Source organism: Ips typographus, linkage group LG7 (assembly GCF_016097725.1).
Source record: "Ips typographus isolate SLU linkage group LG7, UJ_Ityp_2.0, whole genome shotgun sequence".
NCBI classification, from domain to species: Eukaryota; Metazoa; Arthropoda; class Insecta; order Coleoptera; family Curculionidae; genus Ips; species Ips typographus.
In genome coordinates, this window is record NC_138428.1 from 1,647,105 (window position 1) to 1,674,079 (window position 26,975).

The 26,975-nt window shown below is 34.6% G+C and overlaps 1 protein-coding gene and 1 long non-coding RNA gene across 2 annotated transcripts in view; one reads left to right on the plus strand and one right to left on the minus strand.

Moving 5' to 3' along the window:
- Positions 1–497: 497 nt before the first annotated feature.
- The window catches only part of LOC145731445 (uncharacterized), a 43,512-nt gene continuing 17,034 nt past the window's right edge, over positions 498–26,975 (plus strand). The window contains exons 1-3 of the mRNA XM_081983248.1: positions 498–730; positions 5,837–6,144; positions 21,740–21,868. Coding sequence (XP_081839374.1) covers positions 5,861–6,144; positions 21,740–21,868 — 413 coding nt within the window. The 5' untranslated portion in view covers positions 498–730; positions 5,837–5,860. The remainder of the gene's footprint in view (positions 731–5,836; positions 6,145–21,739; positions 21,869–26,975) is intronic.
- LOC145731490 (uncharacterized) lies at positions 17,425–23,938 on the minus strand. Its single transcript, XR_014178815.1, has 3 exons — positions 23,809–23,938; positions 17,900–18,148; positions 17,425–17,836 (listed from the first exon to the last, which is right to left on the minus strand). It is a non-coding gene; the product is annotated as an uncharacterized LOC145731490 (long non-coding RNA).

A 26,975-nucleotide genomic window follows, 5' to 3' on the forward strand; every position in this document is an offset into this window, starting at 1 on the left:
CGGTAAGTGTGAGCTGTATTTAGTCCGATTTCTGTCAAATTTGTTTAACGATTTGAATGAAATTACTTATTTTTCATTTAGCAGTCGAATTGCTGTAGCGTTGCGAAACCTCCCTATTGTAGTAATATTTCATCTGTCATCTGCGATTAAAATCTAACCTCAAATCAATAACAAAGTAACATCAGTCAGTTTGACAACACTAATGCAAAATTATGGCCTACTTAAAATTTTTGGAGGTGTTCTGTCTTTGTCACGCGCATTCAATCATTTATGTGTCTGTCCCTTACACGATTTTCCTAAGGTCGGTTTTGGATTTACCACACCTGTATACTGACTGTGCCAAAAAAAAACTAGCTCCAGTGAACAATTCCACTCGCGGCACTAGAAGCAACGGGTTTTTATCGTCAATCTAGACAGGAATTGTGCATTTTCAAGAAACTGATCCATACTTGGCAACCCGGTATCACTTCCTCATTTCTCTGAGGAAGGACCGGCAAATCGCGCATATTACCGGCGGCATCGTGTGCCGCAACGATTTGACGTCGTGTGTTTTCAGTCCCAGAGCCGACTGCCGATAATAATCGACCCGTTTTCATATCGCGGTGTGTTTTGGTTTTTTGTTTTCGTGCGTGTGTCTTTAATGTTTATTTATCCGCCCTGTATGGTACGATAACGGGTGGTTTACCGGGTGACAGCTGCGTTTTTGGACTGCGGTGCCTCGACGATTCAGGTTGGTACCCCGTTTGTTTTGGAGGGTTATTTTTGCGCCGTTTTTGGGGTTGATTGGGGGAGTGTTGTCAATGGGGTTGTTAGGATAAGATTATTCTAACCGTTTTGCAACGTAGTTGCTTTGTGCGCTGTTTCCGCAGCAACGCACTAACAAATCAATTGACGGGCGGTAAATTTAAATTAAAGAACCCCACATAGTATTAAATCATAACATATACAGGGTGTCCCAAAATAATCACAGCAAAACATTTAATAAAAAAATTGCCATTTTGAGATCTGACAACTCTGTTTTTGCCCACTAAAAGGGACATTTAGTTAACTGCGCCAAAAGTAGTGTTGGTCCAGAATTATTGTTTGGGTAAGCAACCCAACATACATTTCCTAAATAATAAATTTAAACATATCCAAAACAATTTGAATGTAAAAAGAAACGGATACTAGTTAATTGGACTAAAATGATAATAAAATTATTTTGCTTAGCAGGTCCAGTGGTCTACTAAACTTTAACCTGAATTTTTGCCTGTTTAAAAAACATAGTACCTACCTACTGAAATAATTTGAATATATAACCTCAAACGGACACTAGTCAACTGTGATAAAAGTAGTTTTAACTGAACGTTTTTCAGGAAATAATCCAAAGAGACAGTTTTCAACCAAAAATCTTTTATGACATTGACATTTTTTGGCTACTGGCCAATAGACACATTCCTCTGATTATTAGTTGGAGATTCTTTCTGCGAACAGACCTATTTTGACAAATCTTATTACATTGATGGTTATTTGGTCTTTAAATAAAGGTTACTTAACATTTAATTTTCAATTCTGAACAAAACTTCAAAACAAGCCTCAAAACGACTCTACTAAACTGTAATTTTTGATACATTTCTCTAAAGTAGTGAGGTTTTCAGTGTTTATGAAATTGTCAAAATGACTCTAAAGAAGTCTGGCAATTTAAAAAAATTCTTAGTAAGTTTAGGTGCTTTTGTAGAGGTTTCTGGCAAGTTTTGAGAGAGTTTTCTGTAGTATTTAGAGGACTCTGGCATTTCAAAAACAATTTTAGAGGTCTCTGGCAATTTAAAAAAATTCTTTAAACGCTAAAGGCTTGCAAATTTTGAGAGGCTTTTAGTAGTATTTAGTGGTTTTTGGCCTTTCCAAAGTAATTCTATACATTTCTGGCAAGTTTAAAAATTTTTGGAAGGTTTAAGAGCCTTGCAGAAGTTTCTGATAAGTTTTTAAGGCTTCCAGTAGTATTTAGAGGTTTCTGGCAATTTTTAAAAAGTATTGGGAGATTTAGGAACCTTGTAGAGGCTTCTGGACACTTTTGAGAAGCTTTTAGTAGTATTTAGAGGTCTCTGGCACTCCAAAAATAGTTCTAGAGACCTCTGGCCATTTTTTAAAAATCTTGGAAGGGTTAGGAACCTTGAAGAGGCTTCTGACAAGTTTTGAGAATCTTTCAGTAGCATTTAGAGGGCTCTGGCATTCCAAAAATAATTTTAGAGGTCTCTGGCAATTTTAAAATATTCTTGAAAGGCTAAGGAGCTTTGTGCAGGCTCCTAGCAAATTTTGAGAGAGACTTTTAGTAGTATTTAGTGGTTTTTGGCCTTTTCAAAGTAATTCTATAAATTTCTGGCAAGTTTAAAAATTTTTGGAAGGTTTAAGAGCCTTGCAGAAGCTTCTGATAAGTTTCGAAAGGCTTTCAGTAGTATTTAGAGGTTTCTGGTAATTTTTAAAAAGTATTGGGAGATTTAGGAACCTTGTAGAGGCTTCTGGACACTTTTGAGAAGCTTTCAGTAGTATTTAGAGGGCTCTGGCATTCCAAAAATAATTTTAGAGGTCTCTGGCAATTTAAAAAAATTCTTTAAACGCTAAGCTTTGTGCAGGCTTCTGGCAAATTTTGAGAGAGACTTTTAGTAGTATTTAGTGGTTTTTGGCAATTTCAAAGTAATTCTATAAATTTCTGGCAAGTTTAAAAATTTTTGGAAGGTTTAAGAGCCTTGCAGAAGCTTCTGATAAGTTTTTAAGGCTTCCAGTAGTATTTAGAGGTTTCTGGTAATTTTTAAAAAGTCTTGGGAGGTTTGGGAACCTTGTAGAGGCTTTCAGTCCTGCTTAGAGGGCTCTGGCATTCCAAAAATACATTTTAGGGACGTTAGGCAATTTTTAAAAAATCTTTGATGGTTCAGAATGCTAGTGGCACTTTTTGAAACGTTTCTAGTAGTGTTTAGAGGTTTCTGGTATTAGTAAAATGACTGTAGAGGCTTCTGGGAGGTTTCTACTAGAAGTAGAGTACTCAGACTCTTTTGGTGGCATTTTCAAAATTGCCTTAAAGGTCTCTGGTAATCTTAAAAACTGGGCCAATTATGTTATGGATGATCCAAAGATATAATAATGGACTACAAACTAATAACCCAACTCTGTTGACAAATAAAAATCAGAGCAATTGTCTGTTATCCATCAATAGATTCAATTAACGATGAATCAGAGTGGCAAAGACTTTTCAAATGAAAAAACAGACGAAATTGCGTCCCATCTAAAACTGAGTAGGGTGCGCCCTTTAATGGCACATTGAAGGGAAACCGAGTTGTCATTTTAACCTTTTGTATGTGACGAGATTGAATGGTGAATACTAAAAGCGAACGTGTCTGAACCGCGCCCCTTTTGTTTGCCATTGAAATTCGATGAAAGCTTTTGTTACTATTTAGCATCAATGATGCAACCAGAAAGAAAAATCAAAACGCTCATCAAATGACTCATATTTATTAAGCAGCTACCTACAAAATTAACAACCTTGACGTGGTTCCTTAATTAGTAAATTATATTAACAATAGCACAAACATTGTCATTGTTTGCGGTTTAATTAAGTTGTTGTTTACATCCACTTTACAACATTTTATGTTGCAAGTTGATGACTTTCTTTTATAACACACACATCACTAAGGTGTCAATACCCTTTTTCACACCCTTAATGGCAAAAATCCATTTTTCTCCCTCACAAAAGTTTCCAACCAGACTGAAAGTGTATTAGACTCAACAACGGTCTGAAACACCCTTAGAAAGGGCGAAGTTAATATGAATTGTCAGTAAAGGGAGTCCAGGATTAACACACTTCCTTGACAACAAATCAGAAGGAAACAAGAAAACAAAACTGTGTGAGGATCAGTTTTATAGGTTCAGGTTAAATACAATCTAGAGTTTAAGTTAAAACATTAGTATTGAGCATAGAAAAGTGTGGGTTTAAGTCAGAAAATTTTAAATAAGTTTATCTGTTGTAAATTTGAATGATACTTTACAGAGTCAAATTCACAGTTGAAATTAGTAAAATTGGACAAAAAAAGTGTCAAAAAAATCTACAAACTAGAATAGTTGAACAAACGTTTTTAGATACTTAGTTTAGCATAAAAGTTTGAAAATTCATGAAAAATTCAAAAAGCAATTTGACAGGAATAAAAGTGTGTTGTAAAAGAATAAATACAGTATATAGAGTGTCCAATTAAAGAAATCCTTTATAGGTAGGATGTCACTTCTTATACTTATGGTTTTGTAGTCTTTGACACTTGGGACACCCTGTTTACTGATATGGTGGTCAGTAAATTCACACACCATCAAACCGTTAACAAACAATTCTTTAATTCCTTCTAATTAATTTATAAGCCTTATCCAATTAGCTTTATCGATTCTACGTCCGAAAAATAGGTCAAAAGTCACACACACACGTGTATTTCAGCTGGTTTGCGGAAGAGAGTTTAACTGTCGGTTTATTTTTAGGGCCTTAGCAGAATTCGGAAAAAATTCAGGGTGGGTAAACAAACAGTTGAATGTAGTAATGGATTTCGGTAATTAAGTTGAGTGGCAGGTTTAAAATAGACCGACTTATGATGGAACTTTAGTGGATAAGAAGTGCCAGAGTGTAATGTACCCGGATGGTTCAAAAAAGTTTAAAAACTGATAGGACCTAGGCAATAAATAAGGGTGGAAAACCGATAAGCCAATTTAAAAAAAAATCTTATTAGTTGTTCTTGTTAAGTGGATTTAAGTTATATTTTTGTTCAGTAAAAGTAAACAAGAAAAAGTGAGTAGTAATAACCATAGAAATACGAGCAGAAATGCTTTCAAAGCCACATTATTTTAAATGGCACACCCTGTATATCTTAGTGTCATTCAATTTTTCTTATTCAGGTCTTATTATCTGTCTCTATTATAGTTTCTTATTGATTGTCCAGATTTGTATAATGACCTACTATGACTGCTACAAAAATTATACGGTTCTTGAGGTATTTAAGGTCAAAAATGTTTTTACCTTTTATATATAATTGCCCTCGAATTACCATTGCGTTCAAAACCATTTCAAAAGATTTTAATTATCTTTATGGGACACCCTCTATATTTGGAGTCATTTGTCTCTGCTTATCAAGGCCTCCTATGTTATGTACTGAAAGTGTGCGGTTTCTGAGATTCATTGCATTCAAAGCCCTGTATATTTTAGAATCAATCGATTCTATTCCTTAAGTTAACCACCTAGTGTATAGCACTATTTAAAACTCTAAGTAACAAAAATGTGGTTGAGCATTGCATACATTATCCAGCTTAATTTTTAGTAGCTTAACATACAATATCAAATGGGTGCAAGTTTGGTAATCTCGGAGGCCACATTCACACATTCAATCTAGACGATTTACTGGAAAATAGCAATTTCTATAATGGACTTTTCAGTCTTTGAAAGGCCGTACATCATCGGCCAAGCCCATGTTATACATGTGTGTGGCCTAAAAATAAGTTTTCAATGGGACGTGTCGCGGTCACAGCTAAAGGCAACTTTTAATTGTTTACATCCTAGAAACACAACTGTACACGGTCTCTTGCACACCAAATATACCGCAGGGAACCACAGATTCATATCTTGATACTTTTAAGATTTAGTAGCCAGTGCTGCGTTCCTGGCTTGCTCATCATAATGCTTTATCACAGGTGGTTGTGGTGTTAGGTAACCCAAAATTCGCGCACGTAGTCGTTATATTGTTTCCAGTCACGCTTAGTTGACTGTCATATTTTTAAACACCCGAACCAGAGCATCCAATCGATAAATCAAGATTAGAAAGTCTTGTCATTGCAGGCATGCCGACTTCCTGAAGACGTTATGCTGTCCTACATGCTGCCGGTGGAGGAGAAGCCTCCTCCGGCTCCCAAAGGCCACATGCAGCTGCCACTCACTCATCAAAACGGCCATCATCCGGCCAATGGGAGCGCTAGCGGTCCCGTTGTGGCCAATGGCAAAACGGCCAGTCCGATCAGTAAAGAGACGAGCGTGAGCAGTTTCGTGAGTGACACCACGGCCACCGTGAGTTCCATGACCACCAGCACCAGCACGGATAAAGGCAAACCCAAGTTGAGTGTTAATGGTAAACACCAATCTTTAAAAAGGTGAGATATGTTGTCACAACTAATAATCAGTTGTCGCTTAAACTTTGCATGCAATGTTGCCAGTTTCTGTCAGACATTTGATTATTACTTTCTAAATCAAGAAGTTGGAATTGAAACATCCTAAATTTTACTGTTTTGTGACTGGTATTCTGTTATTACATGCAGGAAAAATCATGCTACCTTGTTTAGAAAATTGTCACATTTCCTTTAGTATGTCTGGAATTTTAATGCAGGCAAGTGAAATCGGTTTCCTGAATGCCCAAATTTGGGTTAATTTTTGTTTCTACCGCTTACAATCGATGAATAATAATTATGGGCTTTATTACTATTCAGTCAATGCAAAGTTTGTGATTACAGTTGACATGTAATGGAAAAGGAACGACAATTATCACGTCACTAGCACTAGAACAGACTTTAGATCCAACACAGTGGGTATAGTTTGTGATTGGTCAACTTCCAACTGCTTTTTCTTGACCAATCACAAACTATCAAAAAGTCGATTTTGATTATGCAACCAGTCATTCAATCTTAACAGTCCTCTAACCCTAATAATCAGCAAATAATAGTAATTTGCGCAACTAGGGAGGAAAGTGCAACTTTAGAGCAATCCGGAGGGTTTCAGACTTCAAGAGTGCAAAAAGCAGTATACTCCAGAGTTAGAGTAATTTTTTGTACAACCAATGTTATGTTTTATGAAAAAAAGCAGCAATTTGTCAAGAAAGTGACAAATTGTCTTATAATAACACAAAAATTCATCATACTTGCACGTGCATAAAATGATCTTTCCACTAATTTACAATGAACTAATAGCGGAAACTTTAATTATCCAACTCCTTTGGTCGAGTGGTACTAAACGGCAGATTGATTAAACTGATAAAATAGGTTCCGAACCCGAAAGTTGCGGCCTTTCTAAAGGCGTTTGACTTCACATTTTGTTACTCTGCACATGAATCATAAATCACTCTGGATTTAATTGCCCGCCTGTATATACCATTGAATTGCAGACTCCGAAAAAACAACAAACTGATAGAACCGCATTCGGTTTGTGTTCCGAAAATAAAAGTGATACGCAAAATGACTTATTTTTAGGAATTTCGCTTTCTGACCCTGCACTTCACCTTTCGGATCATTTGCCAAGTCCACATTCGTTATGGATGTCTGATACAGTTTAAAACGATTTGGAGTGGCGAAATAGCCGAGGATGTCATTAGTGCAGGCTAATTGGCAGAAAAACGCGGAACCAAGTTAATAAAGAAGAACATAAGAGAGCATTGTCGTTGGTGCATTGGTGCATTCACCTGAGAAGGTTCTACGTCAGTGTGAAATATTTACAGGTTGGCCTATTAAGATTCGGCTTTCGCATGGGAATCAGTCTTCTTTGTTTTGTTACGGTTTTTTAGAGCCCCAACGATTATCCAGAAAATTTAATGGTTGGCAATAGAATCTAGTAATGTAAAGTATTTTTCTTAACATAAAAATGAACCCAATTGTTGCACTCAAAAAAGCTATAAGACTATTAGAACTTCCTCTTCAAAAAGATGTTTTAAGTTGCCAGTGCTGTTACATTTTCAGTGGACTACTCTTCTTCCTTTCAGAATCATACAAATTTATAAATTGTGTTTTAGTCCAGTTGAAGTAATTTATTTCCTTAAGGTTTAACATATTTGTAAGTCTTTAAGGTTTTTTTGATATTAAGATCATCGTATTTTAGTGTTTTCTAGTGGACGTAAAGTCGGCTTCAAGATTCTTCATGTTTCCTGTGTCTTCCTTACATTTTTGGCAGTGAATTACTTGAGAAAACCATATTCAGACCGGTTTGTGTATTATTTTTAAGGTGTCTTTTCGACCTTCTTATAGAAAAATGTTTGAAATGCCTTTCATACATTAAAAGTTCTAAATTTCCAGACCTTTACAACGTCCACCAAAATTAGCTAAAATATTCGTAGTCACATAATTCCCACTATCAAAAATTTCAAATAAAAAGGTATAAAGTACACTTTTAAAACTAGTATAATCTTATTGATGGAAATGCACTTAATAAACGTTTTCATTACAAATTTTGTCAGTTTTAGCTCGTATGTTGTTACACTTTCACAACTGTCAAAATCATTGGCGGATTATAGCAGAAGCCTTTACATTTAATTTGAATACCTCAAATGAATGATATTTGAAGGGCCAAGAGAGGAAACGCTATTTTCTGAAAAACTATTACTGATAGAATGTTCTTCTTCTGTTATTATCACAATTAACTTTTGCCAAATTTTGTGCTTTCAGGACTTGAATATTTAAAGTCAAAATAACTCGATTATTTGACAACATTTCCACAAATACTATAAGAGGTGATTTAAAGAGTATTTTACGATCTACAGGATGGTAAAAAATACCAACTTAATAACTGTCAAAATAACCAAGTAACAGCCTGTCATAGTTGACGTAACACATGTTTGACAGTAATTTTACTCTTGACATTACAATCAAAATAACTCGATTATTTGACAGTTTTGCTACAAATACTATATAAGGTCATTTAAAGGGAATTTTACGGCGTACTGGATGATAGAAAAATCAATTCGATAACTGTCAAAATAAACGAGTTCCAGCCTGTGAAAGCTTCAGTTGAAACAATTTTACAGTAATTTTACTGTTGACCTTTTCAGTCAAAATAACTCGCTTATCTGACACTTTGACTGCCGACAGTATAGAGAGTGACGTAAAGAGAATTTTACTGTGTACAATTCGGTAAAAAAAACATCTCGCTAACTGTCAAAATTCATGAAACATATGTTTGACAGTAATTTTACTCTTGTCATTTAAATATAGCCTGTTGATGATCATTTATTGGAAAAGATTACGAGTAACCACGTGATACTTGTTGGACGAGAATATGTTTTGGTGTACTTAAGGATCTCAAAAGCTATTTAACAGTAAACATGGTCGAGCAACTAAGATATTGCTAACAATCTGATACATCCTACGTACCACTATGCAAATTCCGTTCTAATGGATCATTTTTTTCTTGGCAATTACCGTAAATACGGATATTTCGAGATTACTTAAAGTAAGAAATATACGGGTACTTCCTGGGTCATTCATGGTGTATTTCAGGAACATTTGGCGTCGCGTACAATCAGCCAAACTGTAATAAATTAGAAACGAGATGTTTGCTCATTAAAATTGTCTCGTTAACAAGACGAACCGCAAATGTTTAAATACGTCATCTCGGTAGGTGTTTGGGAAAAATCAATTTCCCATCCAGGAAATGGCGATAGCAGACAAATAGGTGGGATGCAGGAAAGGTTATGGTTGAGACCACGTGTGTGTGTTCAATTGTGACGTAAAGTCTAATAATACGTTACAGTGGCGTCAGTGGGCCACAGGAAAAAATTCTGGATCTTGTCCAACATTCTTGGAAATCTTCAGAAACTTCCACAAGAATTTGTTGGAATTACATCACAATTTTTCCTGGACATTAAGTCTTTCAATTTTTTTGACAAATGAAAAAATGTTAAGTGCTTTTTTTCTACTTATTTCACCTAATTTAAGGTCTTTTGATATAAATATGCCCTTTGCTGCGCATTGGAACCCTCCTGGAGCAAAATAAAAAATTGCCAAAATTGCACTTTTTGTAAAAATAGCATATTTTTTGACACACGTTGCTTTGACCCTAAATTACTCCCTTACTTGACAAGATACGTCAAAATGTCATAGAAAGCAAAAGATAGAGCAGATTTCAAGCTTCCTAAAAATATCCCCACATGAGTTGATTGATAACTCCGTTTGGGCGCTAGAGGGCGTCAAATTTCCTTTACCATAATATCACATATTGTTTTGTAAATATTTTTTAGTCAGATTTCATGTATCTTTTAATCCGGCCGAGTTCCTGGCAAAGAAATGGTTAAAATGTTAAATTTAAAGTCTAACTCTGTTAGTTTTTGAGATATCAAAAAACCGACTACACCAGCGTCTTTTCCGGGAAATTTTAACATAAAATGACACCGAGACGTCAACTGTAACTTGACAAATAAAAAAGTTGTATTTTTTGACGGTTCCAGGCCGCCATTTTGAATTTTCTGTCAAAATATTGACTTGCACCTCATTTTAAAGGAAACTTCAAGTAGTTTCAAGAAATGACAGACAAAATGGCGTTCCAGGCCGCCATTTTGAATTTTCTGTCAAAATATTGACTTGCACCTTATTTTAAAGGAAATTTCACGTAGTTTCAAGAAATGACAGACAAAATGGCGGCCTGGTCGCCATTTTGAATTTTATGTCAAAATATTGACTTGCGCGTTTCAGGTCGCCATTTTGAATTTTATGTCAAAATATTGACTTGCACCTTATTGTAAAGAAAATTTCACGTAGTTTCAAGAAATGACAGACAAAATGGCGTTCCAGGCCGCCATTTTGAATTTTCTGCCAAAATATTGACTTGCACCTCATTGTAAAGGAAATTTCACGTAGTCTCAAGAAATGACAGACAAAATGGCGTTCCAGGTCGCCATTTTGAATTTTCTGTCAAAATATTGACTTGCACCTCATTTTAAAGGAAATTTCACGTAGTTTCAAGAAATGACAGACAAAATGGCGTCCCAGGCCGCCATTTTGAATTTTCTGTCAAAATATTGACTTGCACCTCATTTTAAAGGAAATTTCACGTAGTTTCAAGAAATGACAGACAAAATGGCGTCCCAGGCCGCCATTTTGAATTTTCTGTCAAAATATTGACTTGCACCTCATTTTAAAGGAAATTTCACGTAGTTTCAAGAAATGACAGACAAAATGGCGTTCCAGGTCGCCATTTTGAATTTTCTGTCAAAATATTGACTTGCACCTCATTTTAAAGGAAATTTCACGTAGTTTCAAGAAATGACAGACAAAATGGCGTCCCAGGCCGCCATTTTGTATTTTCTGTCAAAATATTGACTTGCACCTCATTTTAAAGAAAATTTCACGTAGTTTCAAGAAATGACAGACAAAATGGCACATTCAATGTGATAATTACACTATATCCATAAAATTTATACTGTCATTTTTACTTTCAAAATATCCAATAAAAACATTAATAATCATAATAACAACCTAAATTGTTGATAGATAAGGTCCTATTCGCACATTGTAGTGGGAAGTCCAACAGAATCGTTACCGGTTTCATTTATATTGTTTTAATAACGGTCAATTATATCCAGCTTACCACCAGAGGGCACTTTACAGTTACCATTAAGAAGAATACCACAAAATGACCATCTAAAACCCACCACGTTTTTGTCTTTGATGTTTTATTACCGTTTGCTGTTAAACTAGTAATTTGGTCGGTTTGGTTTTGGTCGTTTTTCCCTTTGAGATGTCCTATTGCACCTACAAATTTTTGCACCCAATTAGTTACGTAATTAACGTTCCACTAATACGAAACTATAATGATTTATTCATTGGCTAAAAATAAAGCCAAGGTTACATATGGTAGTAGATTTTATTCGCATTTTCATACAATGGTCTGTAACGATATCGATTCGCTTTTCATGACCGGATTTTGCATGCAACTAGTCAGTTTACTTACAATAAATTGTTGTTTTTTTTCGGATTTTTTCAAAAAGGTGTTTTAAAGTACAATCTGTACACATTTTCCTTAAGACAGCAGACATCCTGTACTTGATAAATATACACCTGTCCGTATAAATAACCAACGTCTTATTAAGTGCAAACTGGATTTGAACGTTTGATCGTCACTTTACCATAATTACACCCATAAATTGCTCAAAAGCAATCATACTACTGCAAAGAAAGCACATTTGTAATTACACGCTAATTTACCATCCAAACACATACTTTGATTTTGTACTGTTTTCAGGACAAAATCACCCGGTAATAAGTCTTGCTAGGCAACAGGCTCATGCCCTACAATCCGGCTCTAATCATCGTTGCGTGTACAAAAGTATATTATATTTTACAGTTAGTAGTGTTTTTGGTTTTTGTTTTGCCTATCCGTCACAATCTGTTCCGACCACTGAATTTAATTCGTTCTGCTTGTTAAGGAAACAAATTCTCAGGTCGCAAATTATATTACTTACTTCTAAATGGTAGCCGCCAATAAATTATTGCTGTTGACCACAATCCGTTAATTATACGTATACATATTGGGGCAGATTATTGTTTATAGTGCTTTGAAATTGCAGTGAATCACGTTTAATCGAAAACTACAGCTACAGCTCTTTCGTTTATAATAATTAACGAATCAGGAAAAAAGGATGAATCTATTACTTCAAGGATTGAATACAAGGTGGTTCAGTTTTAAATTGTCAATAATTAACCATTCGATAGCCCATCAACCAATAAGTTGACATACATTATGTCATTTTCGTGACAAATGCTTCCTAAGGAAAATACAGTCCTTCAATCATTTTTTCGCTTTATTTTGTTGTTCAATTTGGAAAATAAGTATCTGTTATATACGAGATAATTAAGTTATTATGTTCAAAGACCCAAAACCAACTCAAGCCAACTTAAAAATCTATCTAATCGTAAAAAAGGGTGAAAATTTACTTAAGAAGCTTAAAAAATGTCCTTGTAGTCAGTTTTCATAGTTTTCAAGACAAGACAAGAAGAAAACCAGTAAAGTTACTTTGAAACGGTGAAAATTGACTTAAGAGGCTTAAACATTTTCTTTGTAACCAGTTTTAATAGTTTTCACACAAATTGTAAGACTTTAGATTTGAAAATTGACTTAGAAACTGTGAAAATTGACTTGACAAGCTTAAAAACTATCTTTGTAGTCAGTCGTCATAGGTTTCAGATAAATTGGAAGACTTTAGTATTGAAAATTGACTTGTAGACATGAAAAACTACTTTCTCTAGATTTTTTACTACAAATTCGCATATTTAAACTTGAAAATTGACTTGGACTTCAAAAAATTACCCTAAACCAATGAAAAGTGACATCAGAAGCTTAAAATTTGCATTTGAAGTAAGTTTTCAAAATGTTAGTCTTGAAAATAGTCTTAAATACAAGATATTGACATCAGATTCATGAAAATTGACTTGAATTTCAAGATTTTTTACTTTGCTTTTAATTTTCTTAGAACTCTATACTATTTTTATGGCTTTAAAACTGTTTTCAGCTTAGAAGAAATTTAAGGCTATCTTCACCAAGTTTTTGTCATAGCAGACTTAAAAAACAATTATTTTTACAATTTACATGCTTTGTCACTATTAAATTGACATTCAGTGTTAAAAATTCAGGCATTTCTTAAAAATCTAGATCGTTTTTAGTGCTTTAAGGCTTTTTTCATACTGAAAAATCGAGTTTTAAGGCTCTTCAGGATCTTCACAAAGTTTTTGACCCTATCAGACCTGAAAGCAATGAAACATGTGATTTCAAGCTTCTTCACTATTAATTTGACTTCTACACTCATTGGTGCAAAAAATTGGAGCATTAAATACTACGATGTTAGTTTTGAACACTTTTTTAGAATTGACTTAGTTTGTAATTTGAACTGTTTCCAGTGCTTAATTGACTCCAGAAAATTGACTTGCACACCAATTAAAGTCCTGAAAATAGACTTTTGAACTATCTTTAGTTTTAATAAAGTTATTTCCTTTAAAGTCAACTTTTAGACTATTTTTAGTAGTAAAAAATAAGTTGTATGTGCAACAATCTTTGTCTTGATTTCCAGACTGTTTTTAGTTTATAAAATCCAATTTCAGACACTCGACAATGGATTGCATTCTGAAAAAAACGAATCTTTAAACTATTCCTAGTTTTTAGACTATTCAGTAAAAATTTAGACTCTTACAAGGATTGAGTGTAATTAGTTAAAAAAACCTGTTTTTTGACTATTTCCAACGTCAAAAATTAACTCGTAAACTCGTAAAATAACACTGAATTCATCTACAAATCTCATATATTTTTTAGCAAAGTTTGAGTGAAAACCCAGCCTAAGTAGGTTTTATGTTCTTGTTTAATCTTATAATTTTATATTCTGCTACTGAGTCTAGATAATTTTGGTTATTTTCAAAATGTTGTAGTTTTCGAGGTATTGCCTAGTAAACATTGGAATTTTGAATATTTGGATGGCTAATAGCAGACAAAAGTAAAAAAGGTTGAATGTTCAGCAAAATAATGAGTAAACACCACATTGGCTTTATAATCTCAACGACATATTAAGACAGATTGTATATTTCCTTTGTAGAAAATTTAGGACAACTATTGCCCCTCGGTTACTAAACAAAATCAATATTTTATTATCCATACTTTATATAACAGTTGATGGATTTTTTGTAAATTTCTTCTCAGATAATAACCTAATTGAATTAAAGCAATCATTGCAGTAGGTAGATTCCTACGGTCTTTCCTGCTGCTAAAAGCCAATTAACGCCAATAACAGCTCTTATAAATTGATTGGTCTGAAACTTAGACCTCCTAATGCAATTTGACTCAATTAAGCGACAGAGAAATGAAATTACACATTATAATTCGATTTTAAGATTCGTTTACCGTTTATAATGCTGTATACCGGGGGACCAGGTCAATCAAGATCTCGGACGTAGATAAATTGCTACAGTCGTTTTGTTGATAACACGCTCGATTTTATAATTAGCTGTCGCGGAATATTAATGAACCATTTCTGCACTTGTTCATGGTAAGACAGTACAAGAAGATTTTATGGGAACTAAATCTGTCTAGTCGGACCAGTGCTTCCGTTTCCACAAATTCCTATTGATTCACCGCACTTGACTGGTTCATTGTCAAGGAGCTATTATTAGAAGTAGATTTCCGTACTTAATGATGGTTTCGGTTTTTTTTTCGGTTCATCGTGGCAAATTGCCGTTTATTAAAAGTGGCCGAGGTCCCGTTTCCTGGTTATTGTTTTATATCATAGACCGATGACCCGGCAAATTACTTCTTCGGATTGTTCCGGGTAACAAACGCAAGAAGTATGGTTTGTTGCATGAGAATCACAATGGTTTTTTTTGGGTCCTCGTGCAACAGAATCTGATATGGTTCATAGAGACAAAACGTAGAAAACTTAGCATGAAAAACTATTGACAGGACAGAACAGTCGATCAATGGATGGCCTACAGACAATTACTTAAGTATCATCCGCATATAGACTATTAGATGGTGACAGTTGAGTATCATTCTCTAAGGTCTCATCATTTTGTCTTTCGACTTCAAAATGGTTTCTTGTGTATGAAGCTAAAATCAACTTCCAAGTATGTAAATCTTTAACACGTACCGTACTCGCATGGGAATAAGCGAGCACTTTCGTGTGTCAACAAACACGAAATTGATGGAAGGGGTTCTAAAACCAACAGCGGCCGATTTCAATGCAAGGTAATAAGACTGGCTAGACGCTGTTTGATTGTTGTTACATTCGCGAGTTAAGGCCTCGGTACATAAACAATCGAGACCTATAAAGAGCAAAGCAAAATACACTTCGGTTCCTGCCTACGCTTAAGTATTGAATATGTGGACCACCATTGTTGAATACGTCCGTGGGGCAGGATCGAGCTTATTTGTTTGATTTTTTGCCACGTGAAGAAATGTTCAGACGAATTAGGTTAAGAGGCTAGTCTTGATCTAATGGTTTATGGATTTGTTACTAAGAAAGTTGGAGGTCATGACCGTCAATTGCCCTGAAATCCCATCCGTTGTTACTGGGAAGAAATTGGTAGAAGTAGAGCGAACAACCCTACCCAAACGCATACCCGATATGCAGACGACACCATACTTATTGCCGAAAATAATAGAAGATTTACAAAGCTTGGTTGATCAAGTAGTGACAAACGGATATAACAAGGTGATTTCTTCCTTTCTGTTGATGATGTTCTCGTGCTTAAAGATCTCAATGGCTTCTCTAGTTAATCTAAGAGAGTAACGTTGTGATCGATCCCAAACCTCCACCTCTTCAAAACGAATATCGTTCTCTCTGGAAAGTTCATGTTCTGCCATCGCTGATTTCTCGATCTGTCCCAGTCTGCATCTTCTCTTGTGCTCTGCTATTATCGTGTTGATGACAGTACGTTTAGTTGTGTTCCAATGATTATACCCACTATTGCGGTAACCGTGTGAGCCATTAGGTTTTCTTGTCACCTTTACATCTAGAAAAGATAGACGTCCTTCAGGAAGAAATTCAATTAGACCACCACCAATGGAATTCTCATTTTCCATAGTGTTTTCTCATCATTTCCTTTCAACAGTCTCTCCATTTTCTAGCCAATTTAAAACTTTGACAAGTTCTAATAATACAAATCAGCAGACTGCATGTCGGAAGGGCATCGCCCAGCTGCTCCGTGAAAAATCGATAGACCCACGTGGCTGCACCCCATTTTGCGGGGGTGAAAACTTGCCCTGACCTATCTATGAACGACCTTTGGGAGGCTGGATGTACGCCCTGTTCGTGACCCTCCATAAAAATATATCTGACGTTATTAGATCCGGTTTGCAGGGGGGCCAAACACTCCAATTTGCAACTAACATGTACTAACTATAAGTTTTGCCAGCCATTCCCGGATGTCTTGGTCAAAAATGCACTGCACATTTAATGATACTCGTAATGTTGTACAGTTAGTTCCGTTTCTCATTACCGTAAAGGTATTACACACAATTCTAACGAGGTACTTACAATAGCGTGATCTGCATACAGAAAAAATTAGGTAATCGTTCGAGGAAGTGCAATGGAAATTAGGTTCATTAACATTTTATTGAGAAATTTGCGTCCTTCAATAATGCAATACTCCAAAACCAGTAGCCTGACAGACTATTTTGCATAAAAATGAATAATTCTCATTTACAGAGTGTACTAAAACTTTTTGTTTTGTTCTTAAAGCTTTTTTCATAATTAAATGTAAAAAAACTAATTATAATTTAATGCAATTTTTCTGTTAAAAAATGTTTAATGAACCTTTCACTTTACAATTTTAAACAATTTCCTCTGTTAAAGAAGTACCTGATGAGTTAATTATTATAGGAAAAAATCTTTTACAAAGTAGTTTTAACATTGTCGCCATAATTTGTTAACGGACAAACGGCCAATTTCCTGCACAACAATCCCCCAAAGCAATACATCAATCAGTGCACTTTAACGAGTCGGTTTGAATGATGAAATAGGAAGAGAACGAGGTAAACAATCGGTTTCCTTAAGAACTGGCTGCCGTTCAAAGGGAAAATGAGATAAAAAACGTCCGAATCTCACTGTTGGCTTGTCTGTAATAACAAACATCTGAATTAAACGTTGACGTGATGTTTAAATTGTCAAGAGACCGTTAGCGTTGTTGATCTAGAGATTTGAGATGATGAAAGTGGCGGAAAGGAGATGAGAAAGGAACGTTTTTGAAGCAGAAATCGTTTAGTCCGGTCTCGTGTGTGTATCAAAACGTGACCGGCCAAACAAGTTGAGAATTTGTGTGGGAACCATATTTGAGAACCTTTTGAGAAGCCGCCCAAATTATTATTACATTTTGGAGCTTATATTCTACATATAATGTCTTTAATGTTTTGGCAATTAAAGTAATACATTTTCAAGGTTGGTTTTAAATTAAATTACTTATTCAACAATTTACTTACAGTCTAGTAGAACAGTAGTAATTGGGTTGCTTAATTAACTGTGTGTGTCATCTGCATAGAAATGGATGATGCGCTTTGCTCAGCCTTCAAAATTTGTCATCGATCATTGAAGCAACTACTTTTTATGTAACTCTCAGAACAAATAATTCAACTTTTACAAAACCAATAGTATTTTTAAAACAAATAAGATCATACTAGTAACTGACCTGCAGCAACCATGGAAAGGCTTAATATTGAATCACTGATGATGGCACGAGAAGCCAGTGGAGTGTGATGTGGAGAGCTGTTGGAATAAAATCCAATCATGTGAGAAGAATGGAAGAAGGAAGACTGCCTTGCATCGCACTTGAAGGGAATCCAATAGGGAAAAGAACACTCGGAAGACTACCTAAAAGATGGAAGGACAGCTGGCAGTCCACCTCCCAGGAACTGATCCAGAAGAACCTGCAAAAATAACAGATCGTGCTTGAGCAAATAAAGTACCGGTAATTTTTCTTTAAGTCCGCCACTGACTTCCGTAAAATCTACTCTAAATCTAAATAATAGATAAACGATGAAAGGCATGTTCTTTTATTACTTTAGTGACCACTATGGCCTGTCCGGTTAGAATATTAATGTGTCAACCAACGGTATCGAGTATCTTGGTAACAATCGAGTGACTGCAATTTAATAGTTAGATTATTGAATTCAACTAGACCCGGTATAAAAAATTTAATAAAACATATCGGAATTGGGTTGTTATGCTGCAGGCAAGGTCAATTTGCTTGTCCACCAAGTTAACTAATACTTGAATTTCGCCTACCATATCCAGGTTGTGAGGCGCAGTTTGTCTATTTAGCTAATCTAAGTAAATAATATCCACTTGCATTCATTAATTAAAATTAAACCCACATAAAGCTCAGTTTTCCCATAAATAATTAAAAAAAGGTAGAGTAAACGTAAATATTTACTAAAAAAGCGCACGTCAGTCGGGTTTTGTTGTACGCGGTTTCATCATAGGAAATTTTGAAATTAATTGCCGTGTTGGCTTGGTTTCAATAACAACACATTGTACATCACCTGTAACTGAATGGCTAATGAAATGTCCGTAATTAGGTCATTAAAAGATCAACCTGTATACGTACAGGGTCTGCATTCATTGCAACGCAATACATATGATACTTGGAACGTAATAATGTTTGTATATTATACAGGGTGGTGGCTCTCTAGAGATGTTTCATCGGTTTTTATATTCAAGAAGTTTGGAACCAATGATTCCATCTTGAAATCAACGAGATGACGGTTAATTGTCATGTAATAGCACCATTAAAAAATATTTTAAGTAGAGCTCCAAAGAAACAAGATTTTTTCTAATTTAGCGCCTATTTCTTCAGGTAACATGAGCAAACGTTTTGCTAAAAACTTAACAAAATACTCAAAACTTGACCAGCAAAAAAACGACATAAAGTACTTGGGAATTACTTTTGACAAAAAACTAAAATTCACAAAACATGTACCGGACATTAGGACAGAAATTATCAGAAGAGCGATCAGATCTCAAAACATACAAAGACAAAGGAATCAGTTCTAAAACAGCCACCACAATTTACAATTTGTCGACCACTGTTGGATTATGGAAACATACTGAGGACAAACGCAACGGAAAGAACTATAAAACACATACAGCCAACAGAACAAGTCGCACTGAGACTAATTACAAAAATAAGACATTCCAATAACCCGTTACATAATCCATCCAACGAACTTCTATACGAACTCACCCAAATACCCAGAATCTTTGAAAGACTGCTAGGAATGCTGGCAAATGGAAAAACAATCCTGAAAACCGGACCACACTGTCCAAAAAGTTTGGAATATTTTAAATATCTCAAAAACTACTGATTTTATCTCTCTGAAGGTGAAACGAGGTTCGCAAGTATACAGGGTCAGTCACAAAACCTATCAACTTTCTTAATTCAAACCTAACACTCTGTATATTACTTCAGATTTTAAGAGTACTCATAAAGACCAATTCAACGATTTACAGGATTACTACTTTTACAACCTTTTTTCTGAGTCATAAACGCCATTTTATGTAATACGAAAATTTGATCAACCTTAGGACACATGAAAAATTGATAACAATTTAACATCATATTGACGTTATAGCTCTCATTGTTACTCCTGCCATTGTTATAGGAGGCTATACTTTTCAAAAAATATGTGTTTTAAATAATTAAGTAGGTAAATAAGTACATAGGAACTTACTTATTGGAGTTTTTTTAATACCACTCCTTCAAATAAAGGTGTTAGGTATTTGCAATATTCCAGACTTTTTGGACGCCCTGTATATAAAAGAAGTGTTTTGGTTTTTGTTACTCTTCTCTATTGCTTTTTTTTTGAATTATTGGTCAACCACTAGTAAGGTTTTTTAACAAGAATTTTAGGCATTTTTTAAAACAAAGTAATTTAGCAAAAGCCTAAGAAAATGTTAGAATTGACTTTGGCAATACAACAGAGCATTAGCCCAATATTTCTTCCTCATTCAACTCAACAAGAAATCATTTATGCAGATAAAAGACCTAATCCATCAAGAATTTTTGATTTAAATAATTTTTTTCCTGTTTATTTTAAATGTTTTTGAACTTCTGGTCGACCAGAATGACGAAAAATGGAAGTAATATCACGGTTTGCCTAATATACCACGAAACCTGTTTCTATTATAAAACCAGGCTACTTTTTGAACTAAAGTTCATTACTTTCTTTACCATTAAACTGTAGTGGTAATCAAAAATTAATAAATCATATAATTACTCTGGCGGAACGGATTTCTCATAATGCGACGCCCACTATCTTTAGCCACGTTTTGTCGTTACGAAATCATCTGACAAAGATTCATTGACATTGGCCGGTGTGAGTCAACCAAGTCCTTCAACCAAGTTCATAATGATCTGTTACGTAACAGTATTCGCGACCACTTTCTCATGACTTTGACCAGTCTAGGGGAATTCAACCTGCTGAAGTCTGGGTTGCCGTTTTGGTTGTCTCCAAATGTTTTACTGTGGTTGTAGTAGACAAAACACGGTAACTTTTCTAAGAAAAATGTACATTAATTTTTCAGTTACAGACCTGTCTTTGGGGATGGAAAATTGGTAATACCAAAGGTGTTACAAAGCCAAAGGGAGTTTTGAAACTAAGAGATTATTACACTTTTAGGGGCCCTTTGATTATGGTGATGTGTCAGGGTCTCCTGAAAATAACAGCTCAACAATACTTGACACTTCTTCACGTGGCATCATTGACATTTTCAAATCAATGAGCATGTGACACTGTTAAATGACGTCACGGAATCATAGTCATTTTTTGTCTTTTTATAACGTAGCATTATCTTGAAATAAAAAGTCTCAGTTTTTAGGTTTTTGTTTTGAATTTTGCTTTATAACTAAGAAACGAAACGTCGAATATCAAAAATAGTTTCAGCTATTTAATCTGAGCTTTCACACACTAGGTGCAGGTGCAGTCACGTGACTTAGTGTAATCAAATTGTAGGGTTAGCGTTCAATTAATTAATTATGAAAAACCAGGGACGTCGCGGCCCATTTTAGCCCACGCCCTTTTGATGGTTTGGCGCCGGTGTGATTAGTTTAAACACCTTCAACGTTTTCAGTGATTAATGGCACCTCATTGCCATTGTTTGTTGTCTTGACTGTACTATTTACTAGGTGTCTCTAATAATGAAGTTAGAAAAATAACAATCTGTCAACAATAACAAAATATTAACGGAGATTAATGAAGAACACCCTGTATTTTTGACCCGGATATGACCGAAACAATTTACTATGAAATGTCAGTCGTGCCCACATTGTAATTGCAGGGGGTCCTGCTGCTTAATACAACACTGACTGACTTATTTACGTTCCTAAATTAAGTTTTATTACTGTATGTTCCTATTTAATCAACTTTAAAAACACCTAGAAGGTAACAGGGACGGATCAAGCCGATTTTTTTCTCTCTATTTATCTTATATGTTTCTGATTTAGTTTATTTGTATTGCAGAGTATCATTCGGTAGTTCCAAAGGCTCTATGGTGGAAACCCTAATTTTCGAAAGTCCGGTCCAGGAGGAACCCGAACCCAGTCCAATTCCTGAAAACGGAATCTCGCTTACTAATGGCTGTGATAAAGAGTGAGTTATATTGTTCCTTAATAATTAGATTTACGTTGGAATTTGGTGTGACAAAATAATTATTTTCCTAACAAGTGCGGAAAGTATCACTTTTAAATCACGTGATAGGAACATCAATTTTTCAAACAGCACATTAAAAAAATTTAGTTCAAAACTTTATTAGTTTTTTGGTTATATCTTATTATTCTCACATTATCAAAATTTTATTCTTTTATTTTTTGTAAGATTCATTATCAGTGTTTTTTTGCTATTTTTGGAAAAGTTTGGGTCGACTTGTAATTTGGGACACTCTGTATAACAATGTTTACCCTGTTTTTTCTTTGAGTTACTACAAACTTTATTATTGTTTTCTATTTTCTTATTTGCAAGTCTAATAAGTAATTTAACTTCTATACTTCTACTTTATTTACATGACTTTTAGTCTTTTTTCTAACCTTAATTTATTTACCATGAATAACTCCAATCTGTCTTTACTATGAATTATTAATCATACAGAGCAATATAAATTGATATATTTAATCACCCTGTAACTGCGAAAATAACCGAGTTATGGTCTGTTGATACTATACAGGGTGGTCAACAGAGCATTTCAAAATCTACAAATTATTGATAGATTGATATTTTCACTATGTACAGGGTAGTTAAAAGAAGAACTTAGAATCACTTTGTATCTGTCAAAATAATAGTATTTTGAATTATTAAACAGCACATCAATCGAAGTTTTAAATAAAGTAGGCCACGTGACCAACTGTCAAATTACGTCACATTTGCTTTGGTAAACTGACAGATGTCGTTTAGTTTTTCTCTCTCTTTGTTAATCTCTTTCTTTTTCTGTCTCTCTTTCTAAGACTACTGCCTTTTACCCTCCATCGCTGTAAACCAAAGAAAAGGTCCGGAAGAAGACTCAAACAAAGCTGACATTTCCCTTTCGGGAAAATCAAAGTTGTAACGGAGTCTCAGTTAGTGTTGTGTGAGTCTCATTAGCCAGCTCAATCGTTTCAACACATTCTTCCCTTCGTCTTCTTTCACACTGAAACAACTTAGATCCCCTCAAAAATATGTTGGCCTTTAACATCGATCAGTCTGTCATCTTTCAAATTGTTAAGGCAACTAGCCAGCTTAATCATTTCAGCACATTCTAATCTTCTTATCTCTCTCACCGAAGACGTTTCTGGTTTTTTGTCTGTGAAGAAAATTCAAGTAGAGTTGGCATCACTGATTGCTAATTTAACGTCAAACCGCAACTGGTGGCGACATCTATCGTCGACGATCGAAACCAAGACCAGAGAGAGCAAAACAACAGAAACGACAACCCACTGACACAGTTGCCTAACTTTGTCGACGCACGTGCGCCCCACGCGGTTACCTTGGTAACTATTTATCGCGTTCCAAAATCAGAGGCGTGGCTTCGGCGCATTTGTCGAACATGGTCGCCTGTGCTATAGTTTAGTTCGATTCAGTGCGGTGAATTTTAGTATGTTTTTAGTTATTTTCATGGTTTTTGTACAACGACCGGTTAATTAGTGAGGTTAGTGGGAATTTTATGCTTTTTTGACGGTTTTCGGGTGGGTTTTTGTTAAGGGGTTGGTAAACAGACTGGAAGGCGCCAAATAGGGTGAGTGTTAGGAGAAGGGAGCCAAGACCAATCGATAATGATATTTGTTGATTTTTTTGCTATTTTAACCGTACAAACTGAAAAATATTTAATTTATATAAACCTTTAATAACTAATTAGTACAGGATGTCACTGGTGACATCACTAATTATAATTAAAAAAAAAAAGATAATATTATGCTAGTTATGTCAAGGACTTTAAATAATTATTATTGCGAAACGAACGGAACGAATGATAATAATGCTTTAAACCATAAATAATTCTTTAATATTTTTGGGTGGTCACGTGGTTAAAATTAACATAATTGTTAATAATTACAACTCACCGTAAATTGTTATCTGCGAAGCACTTCATGAATTCATTTTTAAGTTAAGTTCAAGCAAAATAAACAAATTCAAATTTTTTTGTCAAGGTTGGCGGTGTATGACGTGAAGGAAAATTCAAATGAAACCAACTGTGTGTGACAGTAAAAAGACCAATCGCGTGTGTTTTCACTTTTTTCTAGATACACACATTAGTTGGACGTGCGGAAAAATTTATTCGAAACAGAAAGTTTCAGTTTATTTGCGTGTGTGAAACTTTCGATTTTGTTTCAATTATTTATGGGTTGGTAATGTTTCTTCGTGGTTAATTAAGTTGTTTCTTAGTTGTTCAGTAGTAAAATTGTAAGAACTACGTCACGTGACTTGATAATTCAATTTTTGAGCTTGCAACACTGTAAAGGCCAGTTGACATTGTCAAAAACAGTCACGTGAACTTCAAAACGCATTTTAAACTTTGAAAAATGCTAAATTAAATTTAGAAAGTTGTAAAAACTTAAATTGCAAAATATACGTTACGTGACGTTGAAAATGCAATTCTGCATGTTCTTGCAACACTGTAAAGGCTAGTTGGCATCTGTCAAAATTAGTCACGTGACTTTTAAAATGTGGTTTAAAATTTAAAAAAATTGGCAAATTACATTTAGGGTACTTTAGACAGTTGTAAAAGCTGAAATTGCAAGAGACACATCACGTGACTTTGATTATGCCATTTTTAGAGCTTGCAACACTGGCAAAGCCAACTGACACCTGTCAAAACATTCACGTGGCTTTAAAAATGTAATTTAAATGTTGATCATTTGGTAAATTAAATTTAGACAGTTTTGTAAAAGCTGAAATTCTTAAAATACACGTTGTAAAATGTAAAATACACAATTTTCAGTTTGCAACATTGTAAAAGCCAGTTGACATTGTCAAAAACAGTCACGTGACCTTAAAAATTTAGTTTAAATGGTGAAAAATTGGTAAATTATTATAATAATTTGTAATGAATATTGTTTCCACTCAATATCATGTAACAAAGATTTTACCATACTAATTATGCTGTTCTGTTCAATTTTCAGTCGATTTTCAAAATTGACAATTCTCAAAATACTCACAAATGCCTTATAAATATCTCAAAATGCCTCGTAATATCTCGTAATGTCTTGTAATACCTCACAATGCTTTGTAATAATGGAAAAGTGCCTCATAATACCTCGGCGATCTAGCCCTCGAGATATACAGGGTGATTCCAAAGTTAGGGCTTGAAAGGCAAAGTTTGACGCTTTTTCGAAATATGAACAATAACGAAGATACAGAGTGTCAAAGTTTTACTGAAAAAACAAAAATTTAATGATTTTGGCCAGACCACTTAAAGTAATTAAACAAAATTTTATAGGTGTCACGTGGAAAAGAAATTTTCCAAAAAAACTTGCGTTTACAAGTGGCGCGCGTATAATTTTTTTAAAAATATTTTCGAACAAATATAGTACGCTACTGTTTTTTCCCAACATAAAAATGATTGAATTCCTTGTTCAATTCTAAAAATAAAACCCCTTTTATTATTTTTTGCTACGACGCACCGTTTTCGAGTAAAAAAATAAAAACCGTCTTATATGCGTGTCTAAAATTAAATTCTGTTAAATAATTTAAAATGTCAAATTATTAAAACTTAGATCTGTGTGCTTATGTTTGTTGATAAGGAATAACCTGTCAGTTAGTTAGTTTCTTCTCTAAGCTCTAATTTTGGAATCACCCTGTATAATTTTCTTTCTGAAAAATGGCGCTTAAATGACTTGGAATCGTCTGAAAAGTATTTTAAAACATTTTTTGATTTTCTGACACCGCCATTTAGTGTCACAGAATTTTATCAGAAAATTTATTTGATTGTTTTCTTTATTTTTTAAAATAATTATTAATTTTACAAGTTGATTTCTCAGTTTCTGTACAAAAAAATCTCACAAACTGCTTCTCAAAATCAATCATTCCTTTCCAAGTAGAGTCTTTTTGACTCCCTGTAATTAATGACAGAATGCAACAGACAAGTTGATGACGTAACCACTCAATTTGCACTGGTTTGGACTGTATGGATGTCAAGGCGAGTTTGATTGCAATTATTACATGTGCCAAGTCATTGTATCGTTTTATTGATAATGTTTCGCTGATGATACCTGTAATTTATCTTTAAATCAGATTGTCTGATTATTAACTAAATACATATAGGTATAGGCAAGTTTGTATGCATAAACTAGGATGAAATTGCATTGTTGCCATACTGTAATGATTTCTAAAATTTTCTGGAAGTGTTTAAAAGCAGTCACACTGATAAAACCTGAAAGGGATCAACAAATGGCAAATATAAATATAAACCCATTTATGTGGATATTTTTAGAAATTGGCAGCTCGCCTTATCCTGTTCGAATATTGCCTGTTGATATCGAAAGCGTCTAGACCTAAAAATGGCTCCTGTGGGTGGGTTAAACCTGTTTCCATCGAGTATTTCACCAGATCCCGACCTCTTTAATCTTGGTTCTCCGTGAACCTGATCGAGATGGTACCGCGACCAAATGGCAACCTAGATTTTCCGGTCGAGAACCACACTCGACGACCATGACGGTCGATTTGAATTTTTTTTTTACATTCTGGTGGCAACTAAAGCTGTCGTAACAATTTTATTTGCTATTTCGGAATAAATTGTTGTTTAGTAGTTGGTTGCGCGGGTTCCGACAATGAACCACCGGTTTGCGGTAATTTGTCGAAGCAGATACGTGAGAATGTTCCGTTGAATCGATTTCTTTATCAGAATCAGTGGTTTTGATGAGATTGTTTGCTACCAGGAAATCCCACTAATTTTCAAACCGATAAAAAACAGTTTTGGTGCATAATGATGTGAGTTACACTTCATAATTAGTACTGCAAGTAAAAACAATTTTTAGGGAAAGTTTGTAGGTTATTCTGCGTGAAACTGTAGCAAAAAGGATGTCACTGAACTAACATGGTACTGTTACGTTAAATTGGTCATAAAGCCATTAACAGTAACTACAGTAAATTGTTTATTATTATTATTCTATGTAATGACGCATTATTAAGATATACTGAAAGTCAAAACAAATTGCGTAATTTTTTACAAAATTACTATTTTATTGATATCTTCCAGAATGACAGGTTAAAGTGACAGGAATGTATTTGA